A 16,906-nucleotide genomic window follows, 5' to 3' on the forward strand; every position below is an offset into this window, starting at 1 on the left:
GCATGCTATAAGAAGCACAGTCAAAAAATGAATTTGGCAAGGTTGGAGGGGAAGTACATAGAGCATTTAAAAAAAGGAAAAGATTTTGGGACAGGTGCCAACTGTGGGTGAGACTTGCCTTATACTAGTTCCCATGGCATGCATTTAAAGAAGAATACCTGCTTCTTCTGCGATAAGCTGGAAGCCCAAAGGCATCCATTAAGTAGAGTTTCAACACATGAAAAAAATGTATGAAGCAGTCACTCTTAGTGAGAATGCTGCTCTTTCCCTGACAACCCCAGAACTCTAGCAAATTTCAAATGAAACATTAACTGTGCTTAGAATGATTTTCCCAGAAGTAACCAAGCACTATTTAAACTCATTAGGTGCTGTTAAATACCAAGAAAGAACTATTTTAAAGTTACAGATGAGCTTACTCACACTGGCTACCCATTCGTGCATCGGAGCTCATTAATATTATGATAAAAGCAGTCTTCAGTGATGAGATAGTTAAAGATGTCACTCAGTTGTATACTCTGGGTCATGATTTGTATGAGGCCTTCAAAATCCAAAGAATTATCCAAGGCTCTGTCAATCTTTGGGATCCCATTAAGAAAAACAGACTAATGGTGTGCTCGAATGCAAAGAGGAAAGTCAGAGTGAAGGAGGCAGAGACGATTACAAAGCTAACTGCAGACAGGTTGTTGCTCATCTACCGGTCAAGTCCAGACCTTAGCATCATGATCATCTACGTGAGACTTTGGGTCTACATGAGTTCTCCATGATCAATGTTCACATATGATGGAACAACCCATATATGCCAGACAAAAAACAAACTAATGTACATCTTTCATGGTCTTCCTAAGCCAGCACCTACTAACAACATGAACAGTACCTTATGCCAGCAGAGGCCTTTCAGGATACCAATCATAGATGGTATGGCTAAGATATAAGCTGTTGACAAAGTAGAAACTATTAACATCTGCTAAGATTTGGCTGAACACTTCATCATTAGGATACAGAGAAAATACTGGATCTATGACAGAATCCATCTCATGCTTGACAAGTATTACGGGGAAATCAATTAAAAATATTACCAGAAAGAAGAGACTCCATTGTACTGCACTTGTGAAATATAAAATCACTGACTCCATGAACATCCTCAATGCCACAGTGAAGAAGTTACTGTTTCATACTCACATGAAGGATGAGTTAACCGCATACCTTGCAGGAAAAACACTCCAGCATGTGAAGAATTACTCGAAGAATTTCATTGGCGTATGACATAATGAAGCTACTGCCTCACAGTGGTCAGTGGAGTTTCTTCATAGTTCGCATGAGGAAGCTGACTAAAATTATCTTGCATGCCATCAACATCACAGAGAGAGGTGCTACTAAATTCCAGATTTTTGCACAAGACACGGCTGTTCTAGTGCTCTCTGTGAGACGCTACCCAAGACTTCTATCAGATATTGTTTTTGTGCCTGCTGCTGGGGTATAGAATCACCGTAACACCTCAGAGATGTGTTCCTATCACTTGGACCGTTAAAAACCACACAAAGCCAGCTGGAAAGACCAAATTATCTTACTGGAAGGCATTTGATTCAGCCTCCAAACAGCATGAACTTGCCCTGAAGGTGCTCAGAACAGCTGAGACAGTCACTGAGGATGTCGTAAATGCACTGGAGGTGCTCCTATGCCCAGTTTACCATTTGAAGATCAACATTACAACACTTGCAGAGGTATGCAGGTGCGTGTTTTCCAAGACGCAAACGGAGAAAAATTTCCACCATCAAGGGATGCATTTTTAACTGCTACCAAGAGGAAAAATTTTCAAGCAATGGAATGGCTTCAGGTTCAGAAAGTGCATTCAAAACAACCCTTTAATAACTGCTGAGGCAGTATGGGGACTCGTGAACATCACTGACATTGGGTTTCATCAGTGACTGTCCCAGCCATGAGGTCAACCCAAGCACTTCGGCTCAGAAATGACAGCTGTAATTTGAAAGTGCATCTTTCACATTATTCATGGAGTGAGAATTTTCTATAAATACAGCATTAATGTTTTTCTCCAGAGCACAGGACAGCACTGTCCAGCTAGACTGCCCTCCCACAACCAAATAGGCCCAGTCCTAGATTGATCAGACCTGACAACGCACACTTCCTAATGTCCAAAATGTAGTTAAAATGTTATCTTGCCTCATCTCATTACCACAGCTGCCCCCTAGACATATCTGTTCTCTCCTTTCCAATGAAAACTGAGACAGTTAAAAACAGATTTTCAAAGGTTAGGATATCTCCCTCACTGTGGATCCTATTTTTATTAGGATACTACTATAACAAAAACATATCCCCACATTAAAGAGTTTGTCATGGTGCCGTTATGGTTGCAGACACACTCCAACTACAGATATGTGCATTGCTTTTCAAAAATATTATAGTTAAAACACCACAAATGTGAACAGTAGATACCAAGGAAACGCAAGCTTAAGGTTGTCCTATTCAAACACAACACTCAAAACTACTTTAAATCTGCCCCATCCTATCATCTGTTCTTTGAATAAAAACACTTTTCACCACATTAAATCCACAGTCTTTAAAATGAAAAACACCTAAAAATGGCACATTCTTATCTGCTCCCTATATCTATTCAGAATCATAACAAAGTACTTTATTGAACAAAATACAAGAACCTGATTTTCAAAAGTAATGAACACAAGCCACATTCGTTGTATTTAATGGGGGTTGGGGTTGCTCAACATCTCTGAAAATCAGGACATGCATTTAAGACTTCCTTTTTTTTAAACACCTTTTAGTGCTATGTAAGGCAGACTAGAATCTAACATGCATCATATCTATCTCCCACTTCATCAACAGAACTGTTAATTAAGTTCTGCCTGCAGATTATTTACTGATAGAGATGCAAAAGACAGAAGCCATTTTGTCTTTCTTACTGTAGGTTGTGCTTTCAGGGCAAACAGAAGAAAAGCACCTATCTATTTACCAACTGAGCAGATTTGCTCTGGAGTAACTGAGTAAATGTAGAACTCCACAGTGCCACTTTTCAGAGTAAAACTGCACTTTAAGCACTTCACATCAGTATTCTTTGTACGCACGCGCACGCACACACACACACACACACACAAACTTACTTGCCTGCTCTGCCTTCCCTATTGTTAATTCCATCTCCAAAGTTCACATTAACATATCACGCTGTTTGGTCAACTCATCATTTGCTTCCCCTAAACATATTCCTAGAGAGTATTTTTGTTGTGAGTTTTTTTTGTGTTTGTTTGTTTTTCAGTTCTTTGCTCAAGATACTAAGGGGCAGGGTTTCATATTATTCACGTATTAGGGACATTTTAAGACATAATGGTAGCACTTTTGGAGCATTTCTATTTGTGTCCCTCTGAAGAATTAAATGTAATGAGCAAAGCAAGTGAACCTGGCTTGTATCTCCTGGACATTTGTCAAGATTAAATGGATCCAAAGCCCTGTTTCAGCAGTTTGAACTTGCAAAAGGGCATTAACTGAAATTACTGTGCATTTCCTATATATTTCTGTATCTCTCAAATACTCAGATTAGGTAATATGTCCAAATCACATTAATTACTTCTAGACTAGATAGGTATTTTCCTATCAGGGGGGTCAGCAGGATATGCACTGCTAATATTACTACCATGACAGCTGCTGCATTCTACCCAAGAGATAGCAATGTTTCAGCAGTGAATAGGAGTTCTAGTGTTTTAAGATCCTTTAGGATGAAAAGCGCTAAATAAACATACTATATATGTAAGGGATGCAACAAAGACTAGCATGTTGATTTTTTTTTTAAGGTCCTACTTTCAATATCACCTTCATTCACTTAAAACTTACCTCAAGTTCTTTAATTTTCTCTTCTGCTATTTTCTGTTTTTCTAAGAGTTGATTGTGAATTACTCCCTTGGTCTGAAGGATAAACCTACAAGTGACAAAGAAAAGAGAAGTAAGGCATATTTACTATGGTTGCAGAGAGCTAAACTACTTCAACCAAATGTTAGTCACTCTCATCCTGTGCTCTGTAAGAAGAGACTGCAGAGAGATTCATTTACAGCATAATAAAAGATAATGGAATTGATCAGTCAATTGGGCTGAAAAAAAACTCAGCTGCATAATGGAGGTGATCATCTAGTGAAAGTCAACCAGACTTCACTCAATTCAAGACAAACTAAACACTTAAAATGGAGTATAGGTGGACACCAACCTTTTCTGCTCCATGCATGTTACCAGCCTTCTGAATAGTCTTAAAATTTAGAGAAGATATGTACTTGCTCAGCTTGCAGATGAAATACTGACGATTTGAACCACAGAACATGTTACATAACTGTTCATGCATATATATTTTGGCACTGCGCTAACCTTTAGGTTTCCATGCAAGTCCTATAATTTCATTATCTCAGTTTAAGAGTTTGGATACAGAGATCCATGAAATACAGATCTAGTGTCACTTGGATATTTCATGGCACATGGCATCTTTGCGAGCAAAGGGAAAAGACTATCTTCAGTAGGCTATGTATCTAATCAAGAATCATTAAAGGACGACTTCTTCCATGGATTGTTTATGCCTGGAGTCTGACTGACCTCTATGGTTAAGATCAGATCTGGCAAAAACTCAGAATTTCCTTTTGTGAGAAATTCTGCCATTTCAAAGAAGTTTTCATTCCGATACAGAACAAACCTTGAAATTTTCTTTTCTGTGGGAAACTGAATTCTGAAATTTTTCATTAAAAAATAAAAAAAACACAAACGTTTCAGTTCCATTTTTCTAAATGAAATGGAACAGCTGGCTGCCCCCACCTCCCAGGCTGCCTTCCATTCCTGGGGATGCCCTGGGATTCAGGTGAGCTCCCCACCACAGAGCAGGGATCCTAAAACCCTGAAAGCCATGGCTCCAGCCAGAGCCTGATCTCAGGGCCGTCCACATGGCAAGGTTGCCCATGAGCCATAGACCCTGGAAGCCCTCAAGTCCCTGGCCTCATGACAGTTGTCATAGAGGGGCTGCCCCGGAGGAACCCTACCTGTGCTTTGTCAGAAGTTCATTGAACCCAAAACATTTCTGAAAAATATTTCAGGTTCAATGAATTGGCATATTCCAATTAACCTTGTCCCCGACCAGCTCTAGTTAATATTAATTAATATTTTGTATGGTCACAGAAGACATGAACCTGCGTAATGGCTGGGATAAGGCAAACCCTGGTCGTTCTCACTATGGAGACAGATTTATGCTTGTTTGGGTGCCCTTAACAGTGCTTTAACAGTTTCCATTGTTTAAGGTTTGTTTATTTGTTTAAAGCGAACTTTGAATTCCAATACTTTCTAAAGTTCCATTTTGTTGCATTCATATTTTTTTAAACTGAAGCTGCAGTCACGAGTGTCTATTTCTTCCTTTTTTCCACTTGCAATCAAATTATGAAAATAGGTTTCTTATGAATTACAGATGAAAGTAACAGCAAGCTTGTACAGCCATCATAAGAAAGCTGCCCCCAAACTGCTCAGAGCAGTGTTCTGAGTAATCACATGGCTCAAGGCTACTCTCAGAATATGACAGACAGCTTGCAAAGAGGTAAAGGCTAACTGAGTTCAAGTAAATTTTAGGAACCTTACATAGCTTTCTTCATCCCCTCCTCTCACACACAAGGAATGCACAAGCAATGGATTAGCCTCTTCCCTACTTAGAAAGTCACCCAGGAGGATTAAAAGGAGCCTCCATAGCTCATACCATTGTGTTCAAGGTCTCTCACAGGGCTAACTAGTGTCTGGGACCATGTCTTCATGCCAGGTGACAAGAGATCATGTTGAACAGCTAAAAGGAATAGCTTTAGACTGGGCAGTGCCAGACTACATGCCTCTTCTGCACAAAAGTTTGAATTCAGTGTGTGGCATAATCTCCCATGACAAATGGATATTATTAACACGTTTATTCAGGGCCTGGAAGATGAACAGAACTGAAGCAAACACAAATGAGGATCCTCCTGCACAGCTTGAAAAACTTACCCAACACTAGCTGCCTGAGGATTAAGCCTGGGTGAACAATACCTGGTGCCATCACAGCCCTGCAATTTATAGCAACAGAAGAGTTGGGTACTGCATTTAATTTTAACAATTCATGCTCTCCTTAGTGTGTTTTCAATCATACTTTACAGTGTTTTCCTTGATTTTGTTACACTTTTTTTTCCTTCCTGGCTTCATTCCACTTTCTCCCTTTTACAATTCACTTGGTAGCTCTGCTTATGTAGTTTTCAACATCTCTCCTCACTTTGTCCCTTTTCTCTCCACTCATCCCCCAAAATTCCTCTTTTTACTATCATATTTCTCTTTTTAATCTAATGCGTCCCCTCAGTTTCTCCTTCTCTCCACCTACCAGCCTCAACCCCTCCCCACCACCTTGTTCAGACACTGGTAACAGTTTCAGGCCCTAACACTCAATAGCCAAGTGACTAAACTAAAAGGAGGGTTCTGTCTCTCTGGGTTCAGTGTCCCTTTGAGAAGCCACAGCCACCTGTGCACCCTCAGGGAAAGGGAAGGTCACTGCATTTGCATCAGGTGCAGTCCTGGATCTTAAGAAGGGACTCCATTTCTCATAGCCTCCAGCTATCAGGTTTTGATAAATCTGAAGCTCTCACACACATCCTTCAGATAGCTGTAAGAGAGAGGGAACATTCCCCCTGCTTCTTTCCTATACTAAGCTCTTTGAGGCAGGGATTCTTTTTGTTCTGTGTTAGTACAGCACCTAACACAGCAAGATCTTCGTCCATGCAGCTCCTAGGCACTATCGCAATACGTATAAATCATTCCTCTCTCACACCCAAGATCATCGTGGCTACTATTAAGATGATGGTGGTGGTGTGTTAGGGGGAGAGGTGGCTCCACTTCCCTAATTTTTTTTTTTAATTTTTTTTTTGGGGGGGGGGACACCACACGAGAACAGACCATAACTGTGAACAGCTCCAGTAACTGCTCATTTGCTGTACATAGCTTTCCAAAGTTGGAGTAGTTCAAGATGACCAACTTCTCTGTTTCACTGCTGCCCACTGTGTTCTAAATATGGAACAGTGAAAACTGACAAGATTCTGGTCAATTTTCACTGCGCTGCAACTTGGGAAATCTCTGAAGTTGTCCATGCAGACTTAGGAAAACTACACAGCATTAGTTTACACTTGGTTTACTCTGGAAGATCTTTGCAACTCTAAGAACTAGAGGATTTTTTTGTTTGTATGTTTGTTTTTAAACGAAAGCTTAGATTCTGCAGCTGTCAACACCATTCAATGGAGAAAATAACCTCCCTGGTGCTTTCCTCAAACAAAAGCTTAAGAATGTACATTGATTACTAGTATTTCATTGATAGCGGCCAAAGATCAAAATTTTCTGACTGAAATCTTAAAGCTAGAAAAGCACATCCATATGTATCCACCTAAGTGGCCTGACTTTCAGAGGTACCAAACCCTCAAACAACTGGGTTACTGATGAAGTAGGTGCCTAACTTGGGGCATTCAACTTAAAAATGTTGGCCAAAGTTTTCATCCAATTGAGGAAAAATGTACCATTGATCAGAGCCACCAGAGAAAACAAGGAGGCCTACTCCATGCAGTTATAGAAGGAGCATTAGAGTAATTTAGCAATTAGTAATTTTGGCTCAGATTTTGAAATTTCAATTAATACAGCTAAATGCTTAGCTAGAATGTTCACTGTTGAGTAGGAGAGAAATCAGGCACTAATGTTTTTGTGCAGTACCTACAGTAGCAGATTACACCGAATTGTATTACTGAGATAATATAGGTATTACATTTCTTGACATTCTAAGCAATGTCAAAGAAACCTGGCCATCACATACAGCCCCCAGCTAAAACCCCTCCAACGCATCATCAAGGATCTACAACCCATCCTGGACAATGATCCCACACTTTCACAGGCCTTGGGTGGCAGGCCAGTCCTTGCCCACAGACAACCTGCCAACCTGAAACATATTCTCACCAGTAACTGCACACCGCACCATAATAACTCTAGCTCAGGAACCAATCCATGCAACAAACCTCGATGCCAACTCTGCCCACATATCTACACCAGCGACACCATCACAGGACCTAACCAGATCAGCCACACCATCACTGGTTCATTCACCTGCACATCCACCAATGTAATATACGCCATCATATGCCAGCAATGCCCCTCTGCTATGTACATCGGCCAAACTGGACAGTCTCTACGGAAAAGGATAAATGGACACAAATCAGACATTAGGAATGGCAATATACAAAACCTGTAGGAGAGCACTTCAACCTCCCTGGCCACACTATAGCAGACCTTAAGGTGGCCATCCTGCAGCAAAAAACCTTCAGGACCAGACTTCAAAGAGAAACTGCTGAGCTTCAGTTCATCTGCAAATTTGACACCATCAGCTCAGGATTGAACAAAGACTGTGAATGGCTTGCCAATTACAGAACCAGTTTCTCCTCTCTTGGTTTTCACACCTCAACTGCTAGAACAGGGCCTCATCCTCCCTGATTGAACCGACCTCGTTATCTCTAGCTTGCTTGCTAGCATATATATACCTGCCCCTGGAAATTTCCATTACATGCATCTGAGGAAGTGGGTATTCACCCACGAAAGCTCATGCGCCAAAACGTCTGTTAGTCTATAAGGTGCCACAGGATTCTTTGCTGCTTTTAAAGAAACCTAGAAAGTACAGACAGATGCTTTCTTTAGTGTGCATACAAAAGAAATATTCTAAACATGTTTATTCAGTGCAGAGTATATGAAGAAACTGGTGATAGCTGGTGATACTGCAGGGACTAGAATATTTAGAGTGTTTCATTTTCACCTAGCATACAATATAATGCTTTAGGGTGTTTAAAAAGCCTGGGGCAGATTCTCAGCTAGTGTAATTTAAATTAATGGACCTATGACAGTATATAAATGACAGAAAAACAAAGCTAGCAGAGCTCAGTTGCCTCCTTCGGAAGTGTGAAGTTGAACTTGTGAGATTAACCTGACTGATATGAGCTAGATAGGGTAAGAAGGCACTGCGCAATATTCCACCATACTCACTTCTAGTTTCCTCAAGTGAAGTTCCGCCGCTCAAGAGTTATTAATATTAATTGTGATGACTGGTTTGTGCCAATGTGTGCATGTTACTGTACAAGACAAACACCATGGCAAACCCTGCTCCAGGAAGCTTTTCACTGAGACATGGATCCCTTAGGAACTGGGATGCGGCCAAAGTCACTTCACGTGCTTCTTTCTTCAGAAGCAAAGCTTTCTACTTCTGATTACTCAGAGCCTTCAGAGCAAAAACCAATTCACTCTGCAGCCAAACAGCACAAAACAACCACCCAGAAAGAGCTGCGAATTCCCCTTTTCAGCTTAATTACCTGTTAACTTTAAAGTCTAATAACTTTCACAACTACTCCTCATACAGGAAATATCCATCTCTCATGTAGTAGGATAGAGTCATCAAGTACTGATGTTCCATTCATTTGAAAGGACAGTCCATTAAAAATAAGGTTGTAAGTTTTTAACAGAAAAACAGCTAAATGTTCTTTTGATGATTTGCATACATAAGACTTCCCAAGGTCCTTAAAAATGGGTAAAAATCAGAAGTAGGGAGTCAGTTAGACTATATTAGGCTCTTCTGGTGCCATGTGTGAGATTCTGTGGATTGTTCAACAAAAACTGGGATGCCAGCAGCACAAGCAGCTCTTTATTACGGTGAGTATTTCTGAGAGAGCATGTGTGAGAGAGAGAATGAGTCTGAGACTCCTCATGACTGGTGACTCTAAAGGCATAAAATGTATTGGAGGAGCAAAAAAGTAACAGTATTACCAAGCACAAGCAGAAAGAAAAAACACCCCAAAAAATCTTTCAAAAATTCCCCCATTGAGTTCTGTTTTCCTCCCAATAACCCTCTGCTAATCCCAAAGCAGGATTTTTGTTTCTTTAAAACAGGGTGGAGGCTATACATTCCCCTTAGGAACCCAGCTGTTTCTTTCCTTCAGAGAGTTTCCCCGATTTCCAGATGTGAGATTTCTAGCATGTCTTTCCATTATTTAAATCTGTACAGATCATTTTATGCCCCTACCACTCCAACATGGTCTTCAGGATCCAGCTACTCATCAGTAATGCTATAAACTCTGCAGGCCCCTTTGTGTCACGCTCACATACTGGCAAACATACCCACATACTGATGTTCACATTGAATATTTAATTCCATAACCCACAGTTTGTTTGTGACAGGATCTACTATTTGACTTACCAAACAGCATTACATTTTAAAATATTTAAACTGTTGCTGGATGAGTTTATGGGGATACTTGCTCACAAATCAATGCAGAGTGTACATTTTATGGTACACAAGTTATGCTGGACTGTGGTGACACCTGTAAGTTTGCCTAACACTTTCCATTAGGAGACCCTGATTTCAGTTGTTTATAATTTTGCCAATCTTTAACCATTCAAGCTGAAATTTTTCATGCCTGAGGCAGAATTTTACATTTAGTAGAAATGATTCAAGCTATTTCTGGGAATGAGATAAGGGAGGAATCAAGTAGTTTTGCCAATGCTAAAAGTATTTTCTACCAGCTTTGGTGTCTCCCAGGTTTGGAGTAGGAACATGAAAACTGGCAGATGGATTATCCTGGCGTCAGAGAGATGCCTTTTGCTGTCCAAATGAGAACCCATGCATATTTGGCCAAATTATAAACCTCTAAAAATTATCATTTGTACATGCTCAGTAGAACTTGTTAGAGGTTTGTGGCTACAATCTCTGAACATTCTATCCATGCTGAGCATAACTCCAGCCCTGCATAACTTCCTACATCCCAACCACATGGCGCATGCTCATGGGCTAGGGACAGTACTGCAGCTGCCACCCCTTTGTCTAGGAGAATGCAGACGTTAAAGTAAGCAGAGGTGGGGGGGGGGTCATATAGATCTGCTTCCTGGTTTGGGAAAGCTCCTCTTTCTGCTTCAATCTGCTTTAATCACAGGGGCACTGGGCACCAGGAGGAGACAAATCCTAGTTTCACTCTTCCACTGACTGTAAAGTGTTAATAATTATTTACACTTCACAGCCCTTATTGTTGAGCAAAGCCTCATACCCCTACCTTAGGAGGTGACCAGAGTTCACTGTCCCATTTTACATATGGGGTAATGGCACAAAGTCATCTCTGCCAGAACTATAAATACAACCAAGAGGCTGCTCTAATTTACTGCAGTCTGACCTGCCTGCCTATGAGCCTCTCCCAAGCCCCCAACTGCTGTAGAGTTCCACAAATCAGCCACTTCCTTTTCTTTCCCTTGCATGTCCCTACATCAGTGGCTATGAGAGGAACAAAATGGGGCTGAGTACACTGGAGCCCAGTAAAGGGGCCATAGCAAGGACTAGAATATGGCCCCAAGTCTCTAGTATGGTAGACCTAAGTCTCATGCACTTGGGCTCACTGCCTTTCAGAATCAATGTGCCAAATTCGTATTTGGCTGTGCTGTCTAACCACTAGGTCACACGCTACCTTCCAGAGACAGGGACAGAACCCAAGATTCTCTACATTCCTTTGCCGTCTAGCAAAGTTTTGTAAGTCACTGGCAAAGTGTACGTCACATGCCTGTAGTGGGTGGTCTACAGACAGGACAATAGCCTAATGCTTCTACTAGTTACTCGTTAAACTGAAGTAGCAAAGGTCTGTGTTATGGATCTAAGGTCTTGGGCTCCAGCCAGATCAATGATTCACGCAGGAAGTAAATATGGTTCCATAAAATGGGAGTTTGGGTTATTCAATTCACTTAAAAAAAAAAATCTAAAAAGTCACAAGTAAAAAACGTTAAAAGAATGTTAAGACTGCAAAAGAAAAGTTGGGAAATGCGAGAATTAACAACTTTAATTCAGTTCCCTTGTGTTCTTAATGTTCTTTTAACACAGCTTTCTGCATATAATATATAATGCAGTAAATACATCATGGTATGCCATGTAAATATAGGTAATGTTCTGGCTAAAATGCTTTGCCTCACACATGTAATGCTGAGGGCCAAGGCCTTTTTCAATCAGACCAAGCAATGCGAAAAGTTAGGCTAAGCCCAGTCATGCCCTCATCTATTTAAAGATGCGTTTTAATGTTGAACTCGTGCTGCCATTCAAGCTTTGAGAGTAACCCAGTATGGGATTAGTGCATTTTAAGTACTGTTCAAAGCCAATAGAAAAGAGGCTTTCAAAGGAGCTGATCTTGTTCCCAAACAATCCATCTTGACTGGAACAGAAGTTGGCTGCTCAAGTTCACAACCACTCAGGACAGACCCCTCTCCCTTCTCTACATATGTCCATTTAAATTCTAATAATAATTTGCCTGGGTACTTCATAACATAGATACTAGTTATACACTCAGCAAGCTTCAGTTTTAATTACTTTATCTAATTGAGAAACATCTACTAGCCACAAATTCCAGTACAAGATTAAAAATAATATAATACTGTAATTCATCAGTGTACATATTTTAAACACTATTTCATACACACTCCCTCTCCATATCTAGATCTTTCATATTTTGTCAGTCTGTTTTTTAACATCTCATTAAGCAGCTTATGTTCTTTGGCTGATGTATTTGAGTCAACTCATCTCAAGCAGATTAGATGGCAATTTGTTCCTATGTTTGCTGCTATGAGATAATAGGCAGCTAAAAATCAGAAAATTCTCAATACAGCTAGACTCAACTCCATTTTTCTCCAATTAGCAAGTATTTTGGATAAAAAATTCATATTGTACATAAATCTCCCATTACAGGCTAACACACTTTAGCCAAAAAAGTTTCTTAGCAAATCTCTGCATTTGTATAGGCAAATCAAATTTTTGATTTTACTACTGTATCTATACACAGGTAATTAGATTCTTATATGCATCAGGTTTAATGAGCCATTTGGCAGTTTTAACTTAAGTGTAGGTGCAATAATGTACACATTGTGCAGTAATATCTGTGCCCCAATGTTGGATGGAAAAAAAGGATTAACTATACTGCAAGTGTTCCAGTTTTAATCTTATAGGGACAACAATGACTTGCATAGATTAACATTTGTAAGTTATATACCTATTGACCTTAAAGGACTGAAAGTGAGGAACAGAAAATGATGAACTACTTACATTTTCAAAACTGTGTGTGGTATGTCAGGAACAAGCACACCTGCCATATCAGATGAGGAAATGTTATTTGTCTCACACCTGTACCATGTTTACTTTAGCTTTCACTTTATTTCAGATCTGTCAACTGCTCCAGCATATTACATTACTTCATACAGAAATAGTATCACAGCTTCTAAACAGCAGTTTCTGCATTGCTAGACACTTAACTAGATGGTAGATTTATACCATTGTTCATACTTAGTTTCTTAAAAAAAGCAAGTAGTGGTTCACCTCTAAATTGGTGATAAACATAGTATGACCAAAAATAATGCTACAGTAGTGAGGGTCAGCTTTTTAAAGGGCACCATCCATTCTTTTCAAAGGCTAGCTCAAGATTTACTGAAATTCCGACTAATTTGTGTCTTCCTGTGATGGGGTATGCCAACCCCACACTGAACAGGCCAGGGTTAACGAACTGCTGTGGGCCCACTCAGCCAAATCCCACTACACCTGCACTCACTGCCAGTACCAAAGGGTCAGTTAAAACGAGAGAAAGAGTACAGTTACTGGCTGACCAGCAAGTAAAGCAGACCTTGCATGTCCTTCGCACCTGGAGGAAAAGACCAGCCCTGCACTCCTGCAGGGACAGTGAACTGTCAGAGCCCTCGGGAGAATGGGAGGTCTGGCACAGGACTAGTGAGTTTGTTTTGTGCTATTCTTCTGTTTTTGATTATAAAAGGCTATTGTCCCAGGCTGGGCTACCTGACAAATACCTAAGACTGTTACAGGGACTGCTGCCCAGAAGGAGTATGGGGAAATTGCTTCAAGGATCTCTTTCACCCTGTAGTTTTTCTTGAATCCTCAAGCGCATGGTCACATTTCCTCTTTGTAGTAAGTTACTTGAGCAAACATTCACAAGCAACTTCCAAAGATAAATCTGTGTCAGAAGTGGAATAAGAATTTCAAATATGATTGGCTATGTTTCCCTTTTTAACAAAGCAGAGTCGGGAATCACCCCACCACAAGCAGTCCCCTAATCATTCTCTTATCTAATTTCCTGTTTAACAAACAATATAAACAATAAACAATTTTTAGCTAGTTAAGCAGAGAAAACGCAACAGACCATAGTGTCTAACAATATGCCAGCGACGTATTTCAGGTAGGTTTATGCAATATGGTTTGGCATAGATTTTCAAAACTGTATGCTACAGAGGCTGGAAACATGCCCTCTTCTCCATTACCACAGGATAGATTTGACAATATAAAAAAGGAATTCACAGTGAACAGACAGACGACAGACAGCACTGCACCTGATTTGGACAGTGGGGGCTGGGATTACTAGCTTTTCACACCGTCATTTTTAAGGTGCTGCTGTCATGTATCCATTCTAATAACAGTAGAATCCATTTCATAAAAGTTTGCACAATTTTCCACAAACAGAACTAAAACAATATCAATTCGTATAGCAGAAGAGCCTCTTGAAATTAAAAGGCTAACAGCCGGGAGAAAGAAAGATAGCAAAGACTAAGATGAATGCCCCCTCATCAGCACAAAGAGTTTTCTCTTGAACACTGTTTCCCATGAAATAATATATAATAAATACTCATGTGATGGAAAGAGAGAATGAATTTGAGAGAATAAAGTATTTCCATTCTACTGCCACATGTCCCTCTCTCCATTTAGGAAGTCCAACACCTACCCAGGCCTTCAAAAAAACATAATGTACCTCTTTTGAAAGGTGAGCCTGTTCCTTATGCCTACAAAAACAAGCTGATGTTTCATTTGTTGTGCATCTTCTGCAGAACTACACAGAGTTGAAACAGAAAATGTGAGGCATAAGGACAACTATGCAAAAGACCACAAGTGAATAAAAACCCCGGCTTTTTATTTGCAGATTTTGGAATGCCCCTACGTTGCATAGTTTTTGCTCTTACATACCATAGAAATTGCTTTCATGATACGAACAGGAAATCAATGTCAGGTAAAGCATGGGAGGAAGTAGTACTGCACAACTTATCACACATGTAGAGGTAAATATAATTAAATGTTCTTTTGACTCTAGAATGCTAACCAACATAACTGATACATAAGATGTGTTTAATTAAAACTACAGAGCACTAAAACAATCACAGTCCAGGTACCTAGTAACTAAAAACCAAAACTTCTAGGGAGAGAATTTGTTCATGAACATCTAAAAAACAAGACTAAGCACTTCCTCCATAGTCAACAATCAAGCTATATTCCAGGGAATAATTATGCAGGTGAAAACTGAGGAAGAAGAAACTGATTCACAAACAAGGATCCAGAGTAAAGAAATAGCTATTTATGACAAGGTGACATTCCCTGGGCAGCTGGCAAATCTGCATCCCCCAGGAACTCTGCAATGTTCAGAAAAAAAGCCTTTGGAGCTTTGGCATTCTGTCTAGTACATGTGTGTGTTCCAACAGAAGTGATATTTTCAGCTCAGAACTAACAATCCAGTCAGGAAGAGACATGCACATTGATACTGTTGCATGTTCTCCATGTTGCCAAATGGCCAAAAATGGACAATGATGTCCAGTCACTTGACGGATCTATTTCTGGACACACCTGAATCTTTGATTGTGTTTAATTCCTTTAATGGAGAGTTCAGCTTTGTGACCAGGAAAAGAATCAACTCAAGAACAGTTTGTATAAAAAACATTGGTGAAGTGCTCTTTATTCTAGAAAATGTGAAGGCTTCCTTGGTCTTCAGGCCTTTTGTGCAAAAGACAAGGGTGGGAAATCTATTCAGCTTTCTAAGAGAAGCTGGATAAATGTTTTTAGTTATAGAATATTAAAGTGATGGTTTAGATGCTTCCAAGACTAAGGAGCTAAGCAAAAACATTCCCCATGCTCTTGTTTTAAATATCCTGAGAAACCTTCTGACATACCACAGCAAAGACAGTAAAGGACCTGAAACAGGAACACTGCAAAGTCAGAAGTTTAGAAGAGAAGCTCACCCAGCACTTCATGTTTGTTTAACCACATATCTTAAAGATCTCTCTGTGCACAACTGTTACAGCCCACATCAGATGAGCTTCATTTGATGACAGCCTGCAGATGATGAGCATAACTGGGGACTAGCTATAAGGTGAGGGATTCAATACTATGGAACTTGCTTCCTGAAGTAGTCTACTACTGGATTGCTGACCTTCAAAGTATAAGACAAGACATCTTTTATGTTCAAGCATTTACATGATAATACACTGTCACTGGACTACAGATGATCAGGCTGTTTACTGAACACATCTTATGCCACAGTGGTAGAGTTATAGTGTGTCAATAAATTACCTTGGAGAGCTACACATGTGGTGTAAAAAGCATATCAGTTAGCTTGACTCAACTTTTCTCACTGCAAGCATGGATGAGAGAACCTGGAAGACAAGCTTATTTTTGATAGGACTGGTTGAAATGTCTATTATTAAGGTTACCTGACACTTGGAAGGACCAATATGTGGACATAAAGAATCACATTACAGGCCAGCCTCAACCTGTACTCTAAAATGTACCTGTGTATATTTTGTGCATGTAATCCGCACATTGCAGTTCCATACAGGTATTTGGGCATGCAAGCACTGGCCTGCTAAACCCAGGGTTGTGAGTTCAATCCTTGAGGGGGCCACTTAAGGATCTGGGGATTGGTCCTGCTTTGAGCAAGGGGTTGGACTAGACAATCTCTTGAGGTCCCTTCCAACCCTAATCATCTATGATTCTATCATTTTACTTACTTATAACTTTGCCAAACTAACCATTTGGACTGAAAATTTC

The 16,906-nt window shown here is 40.1% G+C and overlaps 1 protein-coding gene across 3 annotated transcripts in view; it reads right to left on the reverse strand.

Annotated features, from left to right (window-relative positions):
- PFDN1 (prefoldin subunit 1) overlaps window positions 1-16,906 on the reverse strand; it is a 57,609-nt gene that overhangs the window by 23,011 nt on the left and 17,692 nt on the right. For all 3 annotated transcript variants that reach the window (XM_050962881.1, XM_050962883.1, XM_050962882.1), the window contains exon 3: window positions 3,856-3,940. In XM_050962881.1, coding sequence (XP_050818838.1) covers window positions 3,856-3,940 — 85 coding nt within the window. The remainder of the gene's footprint in view (window positions 1-3,855; window positions 3,941-16,906) is intronic.

This window comes from Gopherus flavomarginatus, chromosome 7 (genome assembly GCF_025201925.1).
Source record: "Gopherus flavomarginatus isolate rGopFla2 chromosome 7, rGopFla2.mat.asm, whole genome shotgun sequence".
NCBI classification, from domain to species: Eukaryota; Metazoa; Chordata; order Testudines; family Testudinidae; genus Gopherus; species Gopherus flavomarginatus.